This window comes from Symphalangus syndactylus, chromosome 16 (assembly GCF_028878055.3).
Source record: "Symphalangus syndactylus isolate Jambi chromosome 16, NHGRI_mSymSyn1-v2.1_pri, whole genome shotgun sequence".
In the NCBI taxonomy this organism is placed as follows: domain Eukaryota; kingdom Metazoa; phylum Chordata; class Mammalia; order Primates; family Hylobatidae; genus Symphalangus; species Symphalangus syndactylus.
In genome coordinates this window covers 48669339-48692029 of record NC_072438.2, presented here as the reverse complement: position 1 = coordinate 48692029, position 22691 = coordinate 48669339, and the positions used below count along the sequence as shown (strand labels likewise).

At 41.2% G+C, this 22691-nt stretch overlaps 1 protein-coding gene across 2 annotated transcripts; it reads right to left on the bottom strand.

Moving 5' to 3' along the window:
• Positions 1-4005: 4005 nt before the first annotated feature.
• DCAF4L1 (DDB1 and CUL4 associated factor 4 like 1) lies at positions 4006-8792 on the bottom strand. Of its 2 annotated transcripts, XM_055246220.2 has the most exons (2): positions 8626-8792; positions 4006-8442 (listed from the first exon to the last, which is right to left on the bottom strand). In XM_055246220.2, exons 1-2 carry the CDS (start codon positions 8673-8675, stop codon positions 7485-7487), a joined length of 1008 nt encoding a protein of 335 aa, XP_055102195.1. In that variant the 5' UTR covers positions 8676-8792; the 3' UTR covers positions 4006-7484. The 2 variants fall into 2 exon arrangements, with proteins under 2 accessions (XP_055102195.1, XP_055102194.1); XM_055246219.2 differs by having other exon boundaries at positions 4006-8792.
• Between the last annotated feature and the right edge of the window lie 13899 nt (positions 8793-22691).

The window sequence follows — 22691 nt, the reverse complement described above, 5'->3', positions numbered from 1 at the left end:
GAACACCAATAGGGAGGCCTCCCTCCCAGGGACCCCTCCCAAAGTGGGGAGGGCGTGGCTGCAGGGGAAGTGTGATGTCTGCCGTCTTCTTTTGCACCTGTACTTTTGCGCTTGGTTGGAAATTATCACGTAAACTGTTTACATCTTGGTCAGCCAGGAAAGCTGTCCTTTGGGAGTTCTGTCTACTTATTCCTTTTTTCTGGACTCGAAACCGGGGCCATGGTTTCGGAAATGGGAGGAAAGATGGGAAGGATGGACGCAGGTGTTCTGAGCCTCTCCACCTAGAGCCTGCCAGGATAAACCCAAGTTGGAGCCAACATGTACAGTACTCTCCGTACCTCTGCCACGTACATCGTTCTCCTTGTTAACACCAGTGTGTATCCAGCATCATAAAGGCAAGTACACACTTCGGAATCAGTTACTTGCCCTACTAATCTGTGAACCTCAGATTTTTGCCTGCAGTATAAGAAAGGGTTTTATGTTCATGACAAGTTAGGGTAAACGGAGGTATGGAGACTTCGAAACATTCTGGTCCCAGGGAGAAAGAAACCCGAACACTATCCACGTTAACTATTTCTCTCTGCCATGCTCATTCAGCTCCTAGCTCAAACTCAAGAGAGGCCTTCCTTGACCACTCTAGCTACGGTAGGCCTGGTTATTCTCTACCCCGCTGTCCTATATACTTTTCTTCAAAACGCTTATCACTATTTGAGATTTTTTTTTCTATTTTATGTCCTAGAATAGAAAATAAGCATCATGATGCTGGAATCTTGTCTATTTTGTACATGGCTGTATAAAGACGCTAAAACAATGCCTGGCAAAAATAAATTGAATGGAATGTATGGTGGTTTGTTTTAAAGTTAATCTGAGTCGCTTATCTATATTACTGCAAAATAACTATCTCGGGGAAATTTAGTATGTCCTTAATTTTTAAAAAAATCAACAAGTCTTTTATACTAATTGAGATAAGTATAACCAAATGAGGAAAGAGAAGAAATTATCCTAAGAATGGTAAGCAAATTTAATTTCCTATGACAGACATCTTAAAATATTCAGTGGACAAACATTAAAAAATGATGTCCCATTAATGTAGGCTCAATATCACTAAAAAATCTGAAGATTACTGGAAAGTTACTTTCCCTTTCTTGTAATAGATTTTAATAAAAATTCAACTTTATGAAGTAAAAATACATAAAGGCTTACCTCTTATTTTATGGTAACTATGCAAACATCTATTAACTTTTATGGATAATTCTTTTTGAACAAAACTAATCTCATATTTTGGATTCTTAAAATGGCTCTGGTTTCAACTGTCATTTTAGGCAAGCCTAATCGAAACTTCTTAGGTTTTATTTTTAATTTGTGTGATAGGATTATTATTTTTATTTTGTTTAGCTGTATGTTCTAATCATTTTTAGAAAATGTTCCTTTTTTGATAAAACTTTTTAAAAAAATACATTTTGTCAGAGTTCTTAATTTCCATAACAGCCCACCTGATGTGTAAAATATAATGTTGGTGCACAGTAAAATTTCACCATGTGTTCTTTCCTCTCCTTCTTTTTCCTGGTATAGTTGGGGTGTAACTTGACTTAGACACTACTAATTGTTATAAACCTCCAGTACTCTTGATTTGCCAAATAAGTTAGAACAAAGTGTATCATTTTGTGTTAACTCTCACAATGCTGTATTACATAATAAAGCTTCAACAGACTTGGATTAAAATAACCCTGCAGTTGTCTTGGTATTTATGCCTACATATCATGATATATTTATCCCTTTGGAAAGTCTTCGAAACTTCCCCAAGTGCTAAAACTTAAGATAATGTCAGTTTTAGAGTTCCTTAGGGGAATTTCCTTTGACCCTAAATCCCATCCTTACCAAGAGACTTTGCTTTTATGCTCCATTTGAGACACATTCAGCGTTGCCTACCTATACAAAACAGGTAAGATTCTAGTATCATAGGGCTTATTTTCTATTGGAAGTGGCAGCAAATTTATAAACAAACATATTGATAATTTAAAACTAATGGCAGCAGTAATAATATTAATAATTTACTAATTGCCAGGCCCTCTGTGTACACTCTCATTCATAATACCTTAAATAAGTTATAGGTAGATGAAGAAACCAAGGCACAAAGATCTTGCTCTTAAGCACCACTCTTTCTAAGTCAGTGGGTACTTGCCTTTGGAAGAAAATGTGAGGTCTTCTCAAAAGACTCAAATGATAATGTGGTGTTTCTATTTTTTTTTTTCCCTGGAATGTAGGTTAAGAGAGAATTTCCCCAGATATTTTTTACATCATTTTATGTGATCAACATGGTATAAAATTGTCTGAGTTTCATGAGGATTCATGATATAAATAGATGACTAAATATAGGGACCTATTAAGTCAGATAGATAGAAATAGAAGTAGGAAAGGAGTGAAGTGTCATTTGATTATTACCATACACCATAATTCCTGCAAGGTTTTCCATTAACTCTGAAGAAGTTCCAACATCTTTCAGAAATTTGCTTGTGCAATTGAGCTAACTACCATTGCTTGGTTTCATCCTGTCTATAGCTTTGGGGAAATAATTCTGATCTTGAGACAAACTTGACTGGTTATCTGGAAAACTGACTTAGATAATTCATTGCAAAATAAAGTAAGTGGCTCTATCATGAGGCTTACCAAGAACACTAATTTTGAACACAGACATATTTGTTGTCATCATGTTTTGGCGATTTTTTTTTCTTTGCCTCTAGGAGTGGGGGAGGAGGAAGCTTGCCCACCTGAACACTTCAATAAGAAAATGGCCCAGCCTGGCCAACATGGCAAAACTGTTTCTCTACTAAAAATACAAAAATTAACTGAGCGTGGTGGCGCACACCTGTAATTCCAGCTACTTGGGAGGTTGAGGAATAAGAATCACTTGAACCCAGCCGGTGGGGGTTGCAGCGAGCCGAGATTATACCACTGCACTCCAACCTGGGCAATGAAGTGAGACTGTCTCGAAAACAAAAGAAGCAAGAAAGAAAATGGCTTATAGCCAGGTGCTAGTGGCTCATGCCTGTAATGCCAGCACTTTGGGAGGCTAAGGCAAGAGGCCAGAAGTTCAAGACCAGCCTAGGCAACACGATGAGATCCCATCTGTACCAAAAAAAAACAAAAAACAGAAAGCAAAAGTGGCTTATACATGGGTAAAAAGAATTATCTGGTCACACCTCCTCTCCTGTACAACAATGGTCAGAAGCAATAAGCGTCCGCACAGACACACTTGGCCTGTAAGGGCAAACATGCAAAAGAAATGAAACATGCAGTTGATGTGGTTTCTGACCAGGTCTGACCAGGTTGCTAATCCTCATCTCCATTTTTCAGAGAGTTGAAAGGTTTCTTCCACAGTTCAGTTAGCAAGAATGTCATAGAAAATGGAATCCGACTCAGGTCCTCTAACTCCAATCAATTTACATGGTTGAGTGAGCATTATAGAGGAGGAGAGAAGGAAGGAGTGGCTTGTTCTTACAGGTTTTCCCCCTGACATTATCCTATGAAATTACTTGTGGGATTTGTTTGTCACAATTATCTTTTTAAATAGCCATTTAGTATTCCACTAACATTAAACTTAGGTTCACTCTTTGCCACTTCCATCCAAGAAAAGGAGAATGATTTCTCCAATGATAACTGTATTCCTGGATCATAGCTCTCTTATTCAACACTTCTTAGCTTCTCCAATAAAAGCTCCTTCTGCAATTTACCCAGTATGGTGGAGAAAAAATTACATATACACACATACACACACACCTTTTCCTTAGAGGGTAGTGAACAAGATTCATATTATAGCTGGAATAATTGAGTTATTAAATACTCCTGGAGGCAAGAGATTGACTGTTTGATAACCTTTATCCTTGAGAAGAATTAAGCTGAGACAGAGCATGGAGATGTAGTATTTTTAGAGAGGGTAGCATTTGTGAAGAGTCAATTCCTTCCCCAAAGCCACAGGTGGGGACAGCAAGAGAAACTCTTACTAGGTTTTTTAAAATTTAACTTTTTATTGAAGTATAATACACACAAGACACATATATTAAGGGCACAGCTCTAAGAATTATCACTAGTGAACAAAAACTGTGTAGCCAGTACCCCACTATACAGCAGATGCACCTGACAGCAATAACAACCATACTCTGAGAATGACCCTGTGATCTAAAACAAATGTGTGCTCAGAATCCCAAACTAAGGAATCAGGAGAGACTAACCCTGAGTTTCACTCCTTATCTATGAAGGACGTCTGAACCCCCAGCCCATCCCTTACAACACAGGCAATATAGGAGATCAAGGTCCTTTGCTTTGGGTTAAATGGAGGTTGCTAGGTGGAGTGTGCTAAATGAAAATGCTATATAAACTGCATGCTTTTGACAAACAGTAGTGGTTCTTCTGTCCAGCCTACTACCACTGGACCATCCCTATATAAGTTCCCCCAATAAACCCAAGTCTTGTTCGCTGTCTACACATCTTCTTTGGACTCTCGGACACAGTGCCATTCCTATTGGAGTCATTAGGGGTCTGGCATGACACCAGCATTGCTAGCTTCCTAGAATCCTCTTCTGGTCACTACTCTTCTGTCCTACAAGTATACCATTAATCCTGCTTCTAAGAACATAGATTAATTTTGCCTGTTTAGGGACTTTACGTGTATTAGTTGTACAATATGTGCTCTTTTGTGTTTGGCATCTTTATTTCAGCATTATGTTTGCAGGATTTGTCCATACTGCTATGTTCATTCTCACTGCAAAAAGGATTCCATTGTGTTAATATCCCACAATTTATCCACTCTACTATTAATGAACATTTGGGTAGTTTCCAGTTGGAGCTATTAACAAATTATGGTGGACACAGGTATGCATTTCTGATTAATATATTCCTAGAACTGAAATTACTGGGTCATAGAGTATGCAAACTTCTAGCTTTAGCAATTACTAACTTTTCCAAGTGCTTGTACCAGTATACACTCTCAACAGTATATGAAAGTTCTATTTGCTCACAACTGCACCAACATTTGCTTCTCTTTAATTCCCAACGTCACTCCACCTGATGTATTTTAACCATCATTGTGAAAGTGATGTGGCACTGTGGTTTTAATTTGCATTTCCTTGACAATAAATGAAGTTGGATGCCTTTTCAAATGTATATTAGCCATTTGGATCTCCTCTTTTTCTCCTATTCAAGACTATTGCCTACCTTTCTTTTAGGTGTGTTTTTCTTACTGATTTCTTTTTTTTTTTTTGCATTTGTTTTCTTTGCAAATGAGGATAAACAGTTTATCAAGTTATGTAGTCATTTTTTGTCAATTGCCAAATAAATGACATATCAGTATCAGACATATATATACATATATATGTCTGCAGCTAGTTCTTACTGAATGATTACAATGTCTTTTCTTCATTGTTTTATTTTGAATGCTTACAATGTAAAAGGGACAAGGTATATATCCTTTAACCTTATATCTACTTTATCATTTAGTTTTATTATCTAAAACATTTTACACTGAAGAAACAACAGCAAGTAAAGCTTACACAATTTCTCATGTCACATATCAAGTTAGTATCCAAAACTGACTGAAAGGATTCCAAAAATCTGTGCCTAACCACACTCCCATATCTTCTCTATTGATCTACTCATTTTCTATCAATATGTAATTACATTATTAACCTCATCTATGTCATATAAAGCACATCTATCCCATCTATTTTAATTCTATGTATTGAAGTCATCAAATTTGTATTACCAGCCGTGACATGACCCCTGATCTACAGAATACTTTGTATCTCCAATTGGAGGTTTAGTAGATGTTTAAAACTCAGCATCATTCCCTTCACCTAGTTTTTTCTCCTCATCCTCCCTAGGTTAGTAAATGACACCATCATTTACCAGTTCTAAAGTTAACAAAAAAGCTGCCGTCCTCAGAGCTTGCAGTGAGCCGAGATCGCGCCACTGCACTCCAGCCTGGGCGACAGAACGAGACTCCATCTCAAAAAAAAAAAAAAAAAAAAGCTGCCATGCTTTTTTCTTTCACTTTCTGTTTACTCTCATCAACAAGCCTTATCAATAATACTACCTTCGAATGATCTTCCAATGCAATCATTTCTGATCATTTCTACTTCTCACATGCAGGTCCAAGGCATCATTGTCCCTTGCCTGACTAACTACAATAGTGTCCTAATTGTTTATTTTTATTTTTTGAGGAATAACATATATACAGTAAACTATAAAAACGTGAAGCATATAGATATATGAATTATGTATGTATGTATCCAGTGTCAAGATAAAGAAAACTCAGCATTCCTAAAGCTTCCCCATGTCACTTCTCAAACATCCTAAAAAGAAAAAGAAAAAAAAATCCTTTCTTTCTACAGAGGTACCTACTATTCTACCTTTAATCACCATAGACAAGTTTTTACTGCTTTTGAACTTTAGAATTGAATCATACAGTTTGTATTCATTTCTACCTAATTTCTATCAACATGTTGAGATTGATCCATACTGTTTCACATAGCAAGTGTGCCTTATTTTCTATTATTATGCAGTATCCAATTGTATGATTATAGCACGAATTTTAGCATTTTGGAAATTCAGATCATTTCCAGGCTTTGGCTATTAAGAAGTAGCAACTAACATTATTACACGTTTTTTTCTTCCTTGCTTAGTAGTGAAACAAGCTAAGATTTTTAATACATCTCTCACAAACTGCTGCTCCTAGACTACAAAAAGTCAAAGCCAGTTCCTTGAATCTGAACTTCAAGTCACCATAATAGAAACCGGAGCTGCTGCACCTTACATTCTGAAAGGTACCTCAACAAAAGCACATTAAGGACTGTTTAAAACTTCTAGTATTTAAAAAATCCATCTTTCCTTCCAATGCCTATGGATGATAATAATAAAAGGAGAATCTTAAGAGATCTGCTATTGAGTTTGAGAAGGCCAAATTTAATGATTCCAAACTCCAGCCTTAAATATTTCTGTAGAGAGTCCGAGAAATTACCTCTCCCTTGTCTCCACTCCCACTGGCTTCCTCAAGCGCAGATGCCTGGGACCCTGCATGACTAGTCAAACAGTCTTACCAGTACCATCATTATGCTTCTCTAAAGGGCTCCTAGTGAAAGAAGCTGCTTTAATTTATTTTAGTTTTTGCCAATCTTCAGTCCTTAGAAAAGTCTTAAATATTTTTTAAAAAAAAAAAAAGGGTGGGGGAGGTGGTTAACTGTTCTAAGGCATTCAACAAGAAGAAACAGGTACCTTTTATGAAAAAGACTTTCAAGTGAAGTCCATAGTTTAACTGAAATAACTTTACAAAAATGTCTCCACATAAAACTCTGAACACCTTACCCCTGGCAGCCGGATGGATGGGATCTATATACAACACGTCTCCTAAAATGCCCTCACAGAAAGGGTAGTAAGATACTTTTAACTTCCTTAAGTCAAATCCACATTCGGCCGCGCTGCAACCTGCAGAATTAGCTGAAGGGGAAACAATAAAGGTCCTGCCGGACAGCCATGAGCAGCCCTGGTGCTGCTCCCCGGATGCCCCCGAGCCGAGAAGCGAAGGCCACGCTGGGAATGTCGTCCTCGGAGGCAGAGTACGGGGAAGGAATCGTTCTGAGCAGGTGGGCATCATGGAGGCTCCAGATTCTCGTGTAGCAGTCCTGGCCCACTGCCACCACGATTCCCTCTTCCTCGTGCACATGCAGCGGCAGATAGGCGGACTCATTCACGTGACCTTCGTACTGCCTTATACATTTAGTGGCCCTCAGATCCCACAGCTTGATCTTTCCAGTCATGTCTGACGCCATCAGGCATTGCTCTTCTTGGAGGATTTGCACAGAGGTCACTGCTGAGTCATGGAACAGGCGAGTGGCCCTCCACCCCTTGCCTCGATTTCTACAACGCAGATCAATGGCAAAGATTTCCCCGGAGCGACAGCCATTAAACAGCAAAGGAGCCGTATTAGCAAACTGCTGGGCCAAGACATCACTGCTGGTACCAAATGACTGCTGGTGTCCCGTCGCCACGTTGGTCAACAGGACCTGCTGAGACAAGCCTGCACTAAAGCAGTGATATGCCCGGGTGTTGAGGGACCAGGCACAGGACCAGGCCTCTGGGATCTGGAAACTGCAGAACATGCCAGGCTGGTTTACTCTTGTGTGAACACTTAAGAACCGCGACGCTGGGAGCAGCACTGCACGGCTTGTAGCATCTGTGATTCCCTCGAAGCACAGCAGAACGTGAGAGTCCAACTGGTTCAGCGAGGCCCAGCACAGGGACTTCACCTTCCGGTCGGGGACGTAGAGGTTTCTGAGCACGTACACGTGGAACGAAGGGATCTTCAGAGTTCGCAGGCTGATGATGCCGTACTTGGAGCCTTCCACTTCGACCTGGTTCACTACGAAGAGCTGGTCGCTGTTGGTACTCGCCAGAATGAAGTTAAATCGGTCGCTCGCCAAAGACGAGGGATCTAAGCTCCGAATTTGGACCTTTTTCCGCTCCATGCAGCTCACACGCAGCTCGTTGGCTAAACGGGAGTAACTGATGACGTTGAGGAAACCTAGCTGGCTTTTTCGGAGCATGGAAGATGCATTAAATCCCATTCTGGCTACCTTTTTCTGCTTGGCCTCTTCCTCGAGGAGTCGCAGCCTTTCAGCCTCCATTTCCTCCTGCGGAATGTTCCTCGTGACAGGAAATTCTGCAGGATGTTCTTCTCCGTGACAGGATGTTCTTCTCCGTGACAGGAAGTTCCGTCCGGGTGCAAGCGGAAGTGTTGCTACTTTTTATCCTCTATATTCTAGGGGGAAGTCTATTGTTGCCAATGTGTATTACAAATCTCTTCATACTCTGGGTTGTCCTATTCTCTCAGTGGTGTCTTGATGAAAGGAAGTTCTTGCTGTTAAATTTTTTCCTTTCTCTTTTTGAGACAGGGTCTTGCTCTTTCACCCAGGCTGGAGTCCGGTGGCACGACCACGGCTCACTGCAGCCTGGAACTCCTGGGCTCAAGTGATTCTCTTACCTCTGCCCTACTTAGCTGGGACTACGGGCTCACAACACCACGCCAGGCTAATTTTTTTGCAAAGATGGGGTCTCCCTGCTTTGCCGATGCTGGTCTGGAACTCTTGAGCTCAAGCAACCTGTCCGCCTCAGCCTCCCAACAAGCATGAGCCCACCGCGCCCTGCCTGTATTTCTTTTTTCTTTTTTTTGAGACGGAGTCTCCCTCTGTCGGCCAGGCTAGAGTGCAGTGGCACAATCTTGGTTCACTGCAAGCTCCGCCTCCCACATTGACGCCGTTCTCATGCCTCAGCCTCCCAAGTGGCTGGGACTGCAGGTGCCCGCCACCACGCATGGCTAATTTTTTTGTATTTTTAGTAGAGATGGGGTTTCACTGTGTTAGCCAGGATGGTCTCGATCTGCTGACCTCATGATCGGCCTGCCTCAGCCTCCTAAAGTGCTGGGATTACAAGCGTGAGCCACTGCACCCGGCCTCCTGTATTTTTAAAATACAGTTAGAGACCAGCCTGGGTGGCATGGTGAAACTTTGTCTCTAAAAAAATACAAAGATTAGGCTGGGCGCAGTGGCTCACGCCTGTAATCCTAGCACTTTGGGAGGCCGAGGCAGGCGGATCACGAGGTTAGGAGATTGAGACCATACCGGCTAACACGGTGAAACCCCATCTCTACTAAAAATAAAAAAATTAGCCGGGAGTCGTGGCGGGTGCCTGTAGACCCAGCTACTCGGGAGGCTGAGGCAGGAAATGGTGTGAACCTGGGAGGCAGAGCTTGCAGTGAGCCGAGACCGTGCCACTGCATTCTAGCCTGGGCAACAGAGTGAGACTCTGTCTCAAAAAGTAAATAAATAAATAAATTACAAAAATTAGCAGGGCATGGTGCACACCTGTAGACCTAGTTACTCAGGAGACTGGGAGGGAAAATCACTTGAGCCTAGGAGTCTTGGAGGGAATATCACCTGAGCCCTGAAACTTAAGGCTGCAGTGATGGCCCCACTGCACTCCAGCCCAGCTGGGAGACAGATTAAGACCCTGTCTCAAAAAAAGAAAGAAAAATAAGTAAATAAATTATGAGTTTGTCCAAATTGTCCATTTGTTTCATTAATGATTAGTATCTTTCGTGTTCTGTTCAGGACATTTGTACCTATTACATGATACTAGTAAAGTTTTGGGGTGTCTTCAAGAGGAGACTGATACCTCCAGTCCCCATCTGGATGTTTCCTCTGCCACAAAGCTTGCTGAATCCCCCTACGCTATGAATTTCCAGGAATTTTGGAGGACTGGGGAGAGTTGGTAGGGACTACAGAGAAATCCGGTGATATCTGTACTATGGATCCTGTCGGAATGTACAGGCCCCAGAGCTGGGATCACAGAGAGCACAGGAGATTGAGGCGCACACACTTGCCATGGAACATAACATGGGACAAGGGATTTCTATGTATCAGAAGAATGTGTTTCACCACTGCCAAATGGAAGTCAGCTGACAGATGCAGAAGTCTTGCAAAGGGCTATCAAAGCATAGAGGACTGCTTGATACTGAGTTATCGGTGGGTCTGTTAGGAACCCCATGCATTCTCACTAACAATGACCTACAGAAAGCAGATAGCAACATGGCAGCAGTCAGACATTGAAGGCATTGCCTGTTTTCCTTCTTAAACCTCCTGACCCCACCATCGGAAGACCAGGCACATGGAAAAAAAGAGGGGTGTGTGTAAAGACAGTTGGAACTACAGGTCTAGTCTGCTCTGGAAGGCATGGAGGAAGTTTTTGAAATAAATATGAGATTAATATTTTAAATGAGTAGGACCTAATCTCAATACCTAGAATGAAAGTTTTAATAACTAAGGAGGCTGATACTTTGAAGCAATGAAATCTGACAAAATACCAAATGCAGAAATGATGAGACTTTCAAGCTTATGCCTCTTGAGGTGAGATTCTCAATCAAACTGATTACACATCTTTGTCTATCCTAGTATACTGTGGACATCTTTAGACAGGGATTGTTTCTTATCCATCTTTCTATCCTTACTGTCTAGTGTATAATATAGTACATGGGACGTAGGATATAGGTAAGTGAATGAAGGAATGAAAATTATAAGAACTACATGTTTAATTCTCCTTTATTGCATAGGCTCCTTCACTGAGAGGAATAAGGGGTTAGGGTTATTTCTGCAAAATCTATCCAACTTCTACTTTACAGAGAGAGCTTTCAATCTATTTCCACTTCTTTTTTTCAATTTTTAATTTCTATGGATATGTAGTAGGTATATATATTTATGGGGTACATGAGATGTTTTGATACAGGCATGTAATGTGAAATAAGCACATCAGGGTAAATGGGGTATCCATTCCCTTAACCATTTATCCTTTGAGTTACAAACAATCCAATTACACTCTTTAAGTTATTTTAAAACATACAATTAAGTTACTATTGACCATAATCACCCCGTTGTGCTATCACATAGTAGGTCCTATGCGTTTTTGTTTTTTTTTTTTTTTTGAGTCTGGCTCTGTTGCTCAGGCTGGAGTGCAGTGGCATGATCTCGGCTCATTGCAACCTCTGCTTCCTGGGTTCAGGCGATTCTCCTGCCTTAGCCTCCCGAGTAGCTGGGACTACAGGCTCCCACTACCACGCCAAGCTAATTTTTGTATTTTTAATAGAGATGGGGTTTCACCATATTGGCCACACTGGTCTCGAACTCCTGACCTTGTGATCCACCTGCCTCGGCCTCCCAAAGTGCTGGGATTATAGGCATGAGCCACCGCGCCTGGTCAGTCCTATTCATTATTTAAATTTTTTTTTTTTTTTACTCATTTACTATCCCCACCTCTCCCTTCTTTTTCTGATCAACTAACTTTCCTTCCCTCTCAATAAACACATAAATCAACCTTCTAGAAAAAATAAGTCTCCTTAAATGCTACATGACTTTTTATCTACTGTCTTAAAAAAATTATTTCAGCCTTTAGCATTCTTTCCTTCTCTTTTAGGAATTTACATACTCCATTCCCACCATGCCACTCCATTTCCTTCATCCACCATCTCTTCCCATTTCTCCATAGGAGAAATTGGAAACATTCGCCACAACTCTCACAACTCTGCCCCTCAGGTCTTACCCCAGCTCAGGGTCCCATACTCACCCTGCCCAACCACATCGTGTGACCTTTGCAGGAGTGGTTCTCATCCTGGGACAACTGTTGGCAGTATCTGGAGACATTTTTAGCTGTCACAACTGGATACTACTGGCATCGAGTGGGTTGAGGCTGGAGATGCTGCTAAACATCCTACAACACACAGGGCAGCCTCTTATGACAAAGAATTATACCCCAAAAAACATAGTGCCACTATTGAGAAACCTTCCTTCTCTCAGAGCTGAAATTCAGAACTGTGTATAAAAGGCAAGGCTTACCAGCTTCCACCGTGTGTGTGTGTGTGTGTGTGTGTGTGTGTGTTTTAAATTCCTAAATCTTCACACATGCCACGTGCCTCTTAATACTGACCGTTTTTCCCATCCCCCACCTCTGTTCATGTCTGAAGCCACTTCCTCACTTTAGCATCACTCTTGTGAGTCACAGAGAGAGGAACAAGGGGCAACATTCCTCATCTTTTTACTCCAATATCTAGACAAGAGGGATAGGGAGGTAAAAAGATAAACAGGGATAGATTCCTACTCTATTCTATTCTGAGCCTCTTGCAAAGTCATATTGCAAATGCTTCAGATAGGCTTCACTGCAGCTTATTTGTTCTTACCAATTTCACTATACTTTTTCCCAGTATCTCCAACATTCCTTTTCTTGTCTTTGAGAAGCTTGCTGGAAATAACTTTTGTCTGACATTAATCTAAACGTATTATATATCTGTGACCTTTTACACTAATTACTGCTCTTTCTAAAAATACCCAGGCCTTTACATTTTAGCCAATTTTTTTGTTGTTGTTGTTTCTAAAACAGAAGGTGAACTGGGTCAATTCAGGTATTAATTTTAGCTATGCCATATCAACTTCTGGACACAAGCAGCTAAAGAGAAACTGGAATGGGAAGAAAATTCCATTCCTGCCCTGTTTCCTGTTTAGAGAAGGAAGGCCAAGCATGGTTTGTAACAGGCTGAAAACATGCCCTTGAAAGTTGAGGCCTCAAGTGTGCCTGTGAAATGGTAAACAAACCTGGTAATGGTAAATGAGCCATGGCTTTGGCTTATTTGCAATAAGGAACAAATCAACTGAAGTATTTCATATTCCTCTTCAGAAGCGAACCATAAAGAGCCATGAGACTTCCCAAACAATTGGGATAAATGGGAGAATTTAATAAATGAAACAAACAGAAGGAAATTAAAAATAAGGAGCAAAATGCTTTTTAAAAAGCTAAAAACATTTTAGAAAGTGTGAGAATAATAATTACTAAACCCACATGTCTGTAACAAATGAATTGCAATGAAAGGCCAGAGTACAAATAAGAATTATTCATTAACTTGCACTGTAGCATCTGCTACTTGTTATTTCAGCAAATGAATTGCGCAGTAATGACAGTGAATTCTAAACTTGAATATCTAATAATTGAACAGTCATTCCTGCTTCCTACTTGCAAGAAAAAAAAAAGGACTAAAAGAAAGGAAGAAAAAATAAAAGTTATTTAAAAAAATGGTAAACTGATGCCAAGACTGGTCATATAATTCAATATACCATTCGAACTGGGCAGCAGGCTTCCCACTGACCCAGCTGCTGAGTACAGAGGTTTTTATGGTAACAGGTGAGCTCTAACATGGCAGCCCAATATTTTACACCCTTGCTGCATTTTCTGATAATGGACTCACACTCTTATTCCTTTTCCATAAATAAAGCATTCTGTTGCCTGTTCATTCCACTCTCCAGCCAAGGAGTACCACTTCATAATGGAAACCATTCTCCAGGCAATGGGTTTCAGCTATTAATTACTGGGATGCCAAATGAGAAAATATGTGATTGGAAACAAGGTCAGGAATGAAGAATAATAAATTTGAAAGCAGACAGATTGTTTAACAATTGCTATGGGAAATGGATCTGGATTACACATAAAGTTTTAAAATAACTTCAGGTCTCCTGAGCTAGATTATTTTTTTTTAATGATAGCACTCAGTGCCAGTGAAGAGCATTTATATTTTGTGACTGCACAGCATATTCTGAACATACTTCCAATATCTGGGGAATGTCCTACCTTGTGAGCCTACCTCCCCAAAGTAGAAGGCTGGAACTTGCTCTCCTGGGCTCCTTTGGAGCAAGGGCCCATGCATGTGACAAACCGCCAACCAACCATCAGAACATCTATGAGAGGCTACAATTTGAAATAAAGTAATGGGAAAAGTAAGGCATCTCAAGGAACATATTCTGCAAGGGAAGAGGCGCAAGGCAAAATACAACCAGTGGAGGTGGTAAGGACACAAGTCCAGGGGAGTGTCCCAGTAATAGTGGTGACTGTTTCCAATGGAAACTGCATTATTCCTGGTTAGATAGCTTCCAAGCCTGATTCCCTACTCCGTCCAGACTTTTAAATACCTAATATCCTTTCAAAAAAAATTCCTCTTCTGTTTAACTAGGGTAAGTTTTGTTTCAAGCATTCAATGTGTATTTATTGAGTGCCTACTATGTTCCAGGAACTGGTTTTTAACAATGAACAAAACAGAAAATGATTCTTGTCCTAATGAAGCTTACACTCTGGTGGGGACACAAATGAGAAACAAAATAAACAAACGTGTGATAATGCTATGTACATTATGATAGGCACTATATGGCAATAAGTACTATAGAGAAAAATTAAGCAGGAAAAAAGAAATGTCAGTGTGGAAGTGGGTGTAGTATATTTAAATAGGGAGTTGAGGAGAGGACTCACCAAGGTGACATTTGAATAAAGATCTGAAGGAGGTAAAGGAATGAGTCAAATTGATAGCTAAGACAACATTCTAGGTAGGAGGAGTACTTTTGTACTTGGCAAATTCAAAAAAGAGCAAAAAGCCAGTGTGGCTGGAACATAGCAAATGAGGGAATAAGTAGTAGGAGATGAGGAACAAGAAGTGTGATCAAGAGGCGTTTGTCGGTCACTGCAAGAGCTCTGAGAGTAGAAGCCACAGAAGGGTTTTGTGCAGAGGAGACATATTCTGATGTATGACTTAACAGAATTATTGTGGTTGTTGTATCAAGACAAACTGGGGAGAGGCAGGCAAAAGCAGAAGAGAAAAGTGAGGAAGCTACTGGAATAATCGAGGTAAGACATGAAGGTTGTTTATTCACTGTGATAATTGAGCTGGGTGAAGAGAGAATCTGATTGTGCATATATGTTAGATTTGTTTGTCTGTTTGTTTTTTGTTTCTGTTTTTTTGAGATGGGGTCTCACCATGTTGCCCTACCTGGTCTTGAACTCCTGGGTTCAAGCAGTCCTCCTTCTTTAGCCTCCTAAGTAACTGGGATTACATGTGTGCAAACTGTGCCTGGGTATTTCTGAATATATTTTGAAGGTATAACTGACACAATTTGTTTATGGATTGTTTTGGGGACATTCTGATGACCTAATGCTTCTGACAACTAGAATTAGCATATATGATTTAATGTGGTTTCTAAGAATCAAAAGCCAGAAATAAGTACTAAAACATTATTAGTGGTGCTATAAACCCCCAACATTGATATATTGATATAGAGCTTTAGAGTCAACGCTATCTGTTGCATGTAATAAAATATATCATCATTACCATGCCAAACTCATTTTTAAAGTATTTATTTTCAGTACTATGTGCAAGACATAGTAATCTAGTAATATCACCAAACATTTTAAATAGCACTAGAGTTTACAAAGCACTTTAACATCCATCCTTGAACACAGCCAGATTCTGTAACTCAAAAAGTGCTACATCACAACTATACTCTGAAGTAGGATTCCACCATCACCTAAGTTTCACTTTCTTAGTTATAAAATACTTTCTACATATGTTTCTTGAACACTAAGCCCATATGCCATGGAATGAGTAGGCCCCCACAAAATTCCTATGTTGGAAGCCCTAACCTCTAGTATGTCTGTATTTGGAGAGAGGGCCTTTGGGAGGTAATTAAGGTTAAATGAAGTCAAAATGGCACTGTATTAGTCCATTCTCATGCTGCTGATAAAAGACGTATCCAAGTAACTTATATAGGTAAAAGAGTTTAATGGACTTACAGTTCCATGTGGCTGGGGAGGCCTCACTATCATTGCAAAAGGCAAGGAGGAGCGAGTTATGTCTTACATGGATGGCAGCAGGCAAAGAGAGAGCCTGTGCAGGGAAACTCCCGTTTTTTAAACCATCAGATCTTGTAAGACTTATTATCACAAGAACAGCACAGAAAAGACCCACCCCCATGATTCAAATATCTCCCACTGGGTTCCTCCCACAACACATGGGAATTATGGGAGCTACAAGATGAGATTTGGGTGGGGACACAGAGCCAAACTATATCATTCCACCTGGGCCTCTCCCAAATCTCATGTCTTCACAATTCAAAACCAATCATGCCTTTCCAGCGGTACCCCCAAAGTCTTAACTCATTAAACCATTAACTCAAAAGTCCACAGTCCAACATCTCATCTGAGACAAGGCAAGTCCCTTCCATCTATGAGCCTATAAAATCAAAACCAAGTTAGTTACTTCCTAGATACAATGGGGGTACAGGCATTGGGTAAATACAGCTATTCCAAATGGGGGAATTAACCAAAACAAAGGGGCTACAGGTCCCCCACACAAATCCGAAATTCAGCAAGGCACTCAAATCTTAAAGCTCCAAAATGATCTCCTTTGACTTCATGCCTTGCATCAGGTCACAATGATGCAAGAGGTGGGTTCCCATGGTCTTGGGCAGCTCTGCCCCTGTGGCTTTGCAGGTTACAGCCTCCCTCCTGGCTGCTTTCACGGGCTGGTGTTAAGTGTCTGCAGCTTTTCCAGGCGCAGGGTGCAAGCTGGAGGTGGACCTGCCATTCTGGGGTCTGGAGGATGGTGGACCTCTTTTCACAGCTCCACTAGGCAGTGCCCCAGTAGGGACTCTGTGTGAGGGCTCTAACCCCGTATTTCCCTTCCACACTGACCTAACAGAGGTTCCCTATGAGGGGTCCACCCCTGCAGCACACTTCTGCCTGGGCATCCAGGTGTTTCCATACATCTTCTGAAATCTAGGCAGAGGTTCCCAAACCCCCATTCTTGACTTCTGTGCACTCACAGGCTGAATACAATGTGGAAGCTGCCAAGGCTTTGGGCTTGCACCAACTGAAGCCAAGGTCTCAGATCTGTGTTGGCCCCTTTCAGCCACAGCTGGAGCAGTTGGGAGGCAGGGCACTAAGTCCCCAGGCTACACACAGCACAAGGACCCTGGGCCTGGCCCACGAAACCACTTTTTCCTCCTAGGCCTGTGATGGGAGGGGCTACCGCAAAGGTCTCTGACATGCCCTGGAGACATTTTCCCCATTGTCTTGGTGATTAACATTCGGTTCCTCATTACTTATGCAAATTTCTGCAGCCGACTTGAATTTCTCCTCAGAAAATAAGATATTCTTTCTATTGCATTGTCAGGCTGCAAATTTTCCAAAGTTTTATCCTCTGTTTTCCTTTTGAAACAGAATGCCTTTCAACAGCACCCAAGTCACCTCTTGAATGCTTTGGTGCTTAGAAATTTCTTCCACAAGATACCCTAAATCATCTCTCAAGTTCAAAGTTCCACAAATCTCCAGGGCAGGGGCAAAATGCTGCCAGTCTCTTTGCTAAAACATAACAAGAATCACCTTTGCTCCAGTTCCCAACAAACTCCTCATCTCCATCTGAGACCATCTCAGCCTGGATTTCATTGTCCATACCATTATCAGCGTTTTGGTCAAAGCCATTCAACAAGTCTCAAGGAAATTCCAAACTTTCCCACATTTTCCTGTCTTCTGAGCCCTCCAAACTGTTCCAACCTCTGCCTGTTACCCAGTTCCAAAGTCTCTTCCACATTTTTGGGTATATTTTCAGCAACACCCCACTCTACTGGTACCAATTTACTATATTAGTCTGTTTTCTTGCAGCTGAGAAAGACATACCCGAGAGTGGATAATTTATACAGGAAAAAGGGTTTAATGGACTTACCTACACATGGCTGGGGAGGCTTCACTCTCATGGCAAAAGGCGAGGAGGAGCAGTCACATCTTACATGGATGGCAGCAGGCAAAGAGAGAGAGAGCTTGTGCGGGGAAACTCCCATTCTTTAAAACCATCAGATCTAGTGAGATTTATTCACTATCACAAGACCAGAACAGGAAAGAACCACCCCCATGATTCAAATATCTCCCACCAGGTTCTTCCTGTAACACGTGGGAATTATGGGAGCTACAAGATGAGATTTGGGTGGAGATGCACACCCATATTAGGCACCCTAATCCAATAGGACTAGTGGCCTTTTTAAAGGAAGACAGAGAGATCTCTATTTATCTCTGCATATACACACACTGAGGAAAGGCCATGTGAGCACATGGTGAGATGGTAACTCCCAACAAACCAAGGGAAGAGGCCTCAGAATGAAACCTATCTTACTGGCACCTTGAACTTAGACTTCCTAGGTTCCAGAACTCTGGGAAAATACATTTCGGTTGTTAAACCATCCAGTCTGTGGCATTTTGTTGTGGCAGCCCATGATGACTAATACACCACATTATAGAAGGAAAAGGTGGTCTTGATGTTGGCCAATTACATATACACACAAAATTCCAAGAATGTTCATTCACAATTTCATTCTCAGGCCATATAATCCAAACCACACAAGGTCCACAAATCCACAAGCCAATGAGCCTAGAATCACTGTTTTGATCTCTTCAACTTATCCCTAAGTTCCATTCACAGACACAGGGTATTTGTCCTAGACTCTGGGGGAGCACTGTGAAGTGACACTATGGTTACCAGAGAATCTCCAACAATCCCCTTCATACCCTCAATACTTGTACTGTTCAGTATCTTAGCCACTAGCCATATGTACCTATGGAATATGTACATCAATATTTGATATATAGCTAGTCTAATATGATATGCTATAAGAATACCATACCAGATTTCAAAGACTTAGTATGAAAATGTGAAATACGTTAACTTTTATGCTAATTACTGCTGAAATGATATTTTTGATATATTAGGTTTAATAAAATATATTGTAAAAATTAACTTCACCTTTTTACTGTTTTTAATGTGGCTAATAGAAAATTTAAAATTACATATATGGCTCACATTAGTACCTTGCTTTATATTTCTATTGGACAGTGCTAATTCTCACACACACACACACACACACACACACACACAGTCTCTTAGTTCTTTTGATATACAGTACTCACTCCTTCCTTGAAGTCCCTGCTCCAGCTCTTCTTGAGTCTTGTCTCCAAAGGATGTTGTCAGTATTTCTCTACTCAGACTGGTTCCGCTAGTCATAGCAGTCAGGTTTCAGAACATGAGTGTGCATGAGGCAGATGGGAAAAGTTCTCATGGGGGTCTGCCCCCCATGTAAATATCTGATGCAATTAGATATTTTTCCTCATCACACTGATGCTTTTTCTGCTTTACTACCTTAGGCAATATCAAAATCCATCCTTCATTTATTTATATTTTTTAAATTGAGACAGGGTCTCACTGTCACCCAAGCTGAGTGCAGTGGTGCAATCACAGCTCAGTGCAGCCTTGACCTCCCAGGCTCAAGCAACCTTCCCACTTCAGCCTCCCCCAGTAGCTGGGACTACAGGCACATGCCACCATGTCCAACTAATTATTTATTTATTTTTGTACAGAATAGGGTCTTGCTATGTTGCACAGGCAGGTCTCAAACTCCTGGACTCAAGTACTCCTCCCACCTTGGACTCCCAAAGTGCTGGGATTACAGTTGTGAGACAGTGTTCTGGCCAAAAACACACCCTTCTATTAAGATAGCCTTGAGAGATTCAACATTCTAGAAAATGGAAGGGAGTGACAGGGGAGAGAACCTTCCAACACACAAAATTATTTTCATTCAATATTACTCTCCAAATTTTACAAGAGAAAGCAGATGTTCAGAGTGGTTAAATTTGTTGCCCAAGGTCACAGAGCTGTATGTAATTAATACTGAAGTCTGGTATCTGATCTTTATTCATTCCTGTTACCATTATATCACAATATCATGTGTCTCCAAAATTTAAATTTTGACAATTCAAAATTTTAGACTATCTGGGAGGGAACAAGACAGGGGGTGGTCATCATTACAAATATCAATTACCAGAAAGTATCTGAAGAATAGTTATTTTTTAACCCTTTGGAATATAAATATGTGGGAAATTATGTTAACTACTCAATTTATTCAATAAAGCAATTCACAGAATTGTTCTAATTATAGATTGTATTAGTCCATTCTCATGTTGCTATATAAGAACATACCCAAGACTAGTAATTTATAAAGAAAAGAGGTTTAATTGACTCACAGTTCAGCATGGCTGGGGAAGTCTCAGGAAACTTACAATCATGTCAGAAGGGGAAGCAAATACACCCTTCTTCACATGGAGGCAGCAAGAAGTGCAGAGTGAAGGGGAGGAAAGCCCCTTATAAAACAATCAGGTCTCATGAGAACTTACTATCACGAGAACAGCATGGAGGTCAATTACCTTCTACCAGATCCCTCCATGATACATGTGGATTATGGGAGCTACAATTCAAGATGAGATTTGGGTGGGGAAACAGCCAAATCATATCATTCCAACTGTGGAATGATATGATTTCATGTCCTCACATTTCAAAACACAATCATGGCTTCCCAACAGTCCCCCGAAGCCTTAACTCATTCCAGCATGAATTCAAAAGACCAAGTCCTAAGTCTCATCTGAGACAAGGCAAGTCCCTTCCACCTATGAGCCTCTAAAATCAAAAGCAAGTTAGTTACTTCCTAGATACAATGGAAGTACAGGCACTGGGTAAATACACCCATTCCAAATGGGAGAAATTGGCTAAAACAAAGGGGCTACAGGCCCCATGCAAGTCTGAAATCCAGTAGGGCAGTCATTAAACCTTAAAGTTCCAAAACGATCTCCTTTGACTTCATGTCTCACATTTGGGTCACGCTGATGCAAGAGGTGGGCTCCCACAGCCTTGGGCAGCTCCATCCCTGTGGCTTTGCAGGGTATAGCCCCCTCCTGGCTGCTTTCACAAGCTGGTGTTGAGTGTCTGTGGCTTTTCCAGGAGCACGGTGCAAGCTGTTAACAGATCTACCACTCTGAGGTCTGGAGGACAGTGGCCTTCTTCTCAGAGCTCCATGAGGCAGTACCCGGGGGTACTCTGTGTGGGGGCACCAACCACACATTTTCCTTCCACACTGCCCTAGCAGAGGTTCTGCATGAGGTTTGCACCCCTGCAGCAAACTTCTGCCTGGACATCCAGGCATTTCCATACATCCTCTGAAATCTAGGTGGAGGCTCCCAAATCGCAATTCTTCTGCACACCCACAGACTCAACACCACATGAAAGCTGCCAAGGCTTGTGGCCTGCACACTCTGAAGCCAAGGCCTGAGCTCTACCTAGGCCCCTTTTAGCCACAGCTGGGACACAGAGCACCAAGTCCCAAGACTGCACAAAGCAACAAGTTCCTGGGCCCAGCCCACGAAACCATTTTTAATTCCTAGGCCTCTGGGCCTGTGGTGAGAGAGACTGCCAGAAGACCTCTGACATGCCCTGGGGAAATTTTCCCCATTGTTTTGGCAATTAACCTTTGGCTCCTCTTTATGCAAATTTCTGCAGCCAGCTTGAATTTCTCCTCAGAAAATGGGTTTTTATTTTCGATCATATCATCAGGCTGCAAATTTTATGCTCTACTTCCCTTTTAAACATAAGTTCCAATTCCAAACCATATCTTTGTGAATACATAAAGCTTAATGCTTTTAACAGCACCCAAGTCACCTCTTGAACACTTTGCTGCTTAGTAATTTCTTCCGCTGGATACCCTAAATCATCTCTATCAAGTTCAAAGTTCCATAAATCTCTAGGGCAAGGGCAAAATGCCGCCAATCTCTTTGCTAAAACATAGCAAGAGTCACCTTTATTCCAGTTCCCAATATGTTCCTCATCTCCATCTGCGATCACCTCAGCCTGGACTTCATTGTCTGTATTACTACTAGCATTTTGGTCAATGCCAAAATGCTGTAGGAAGTTCCAAACTTTCCAGCATCTTCCTGACTTCTGAGCTCTCCAAACTGTTCCAACCTCTAGTTACCCAGTCCCAAAGTTGCTTCTATATTTTGGGGTATCTCTACAGCAGTGCTGCAGTACCTGGTACTAATTTACTGTATTAGTCTGTTCTCACACTGCTATAAGGAACTGCCCCAGACTGGGTAACTCACTCACTATCACAAGAACAGCAGCATGAGGGTAACCACCCTTATGATTCAATTACCTCCCACCAGGTCACTCCTATGGCAAATGGGGATTATGAGAACTACAGTTCAAGATGGGATTTGGGTGGGGACAGAACCAAACCGTACCATTGATGATGATGATGATGACAGCCAAAATTACTGAGCATTATGTGAAATACTATGCTGAACACTATATGTTTCAGCTCATTTTACCATTTCACAAAGTATGGGGTATTGTTATTCCCATTTTACAGAGGAAAAACAGGTCACACAGCTACAAAATGATGGCAACCAGGTCT

Coding starts and splice junctions, on each gene's coding strand:
- DCAF4L1 (XM_055246219.2), bottom strand. CDS start 8,675: ATGGAGGCTGAAAGGCTGCGACTCCTCGAGGAAGAGGCCAAGCAGAAA.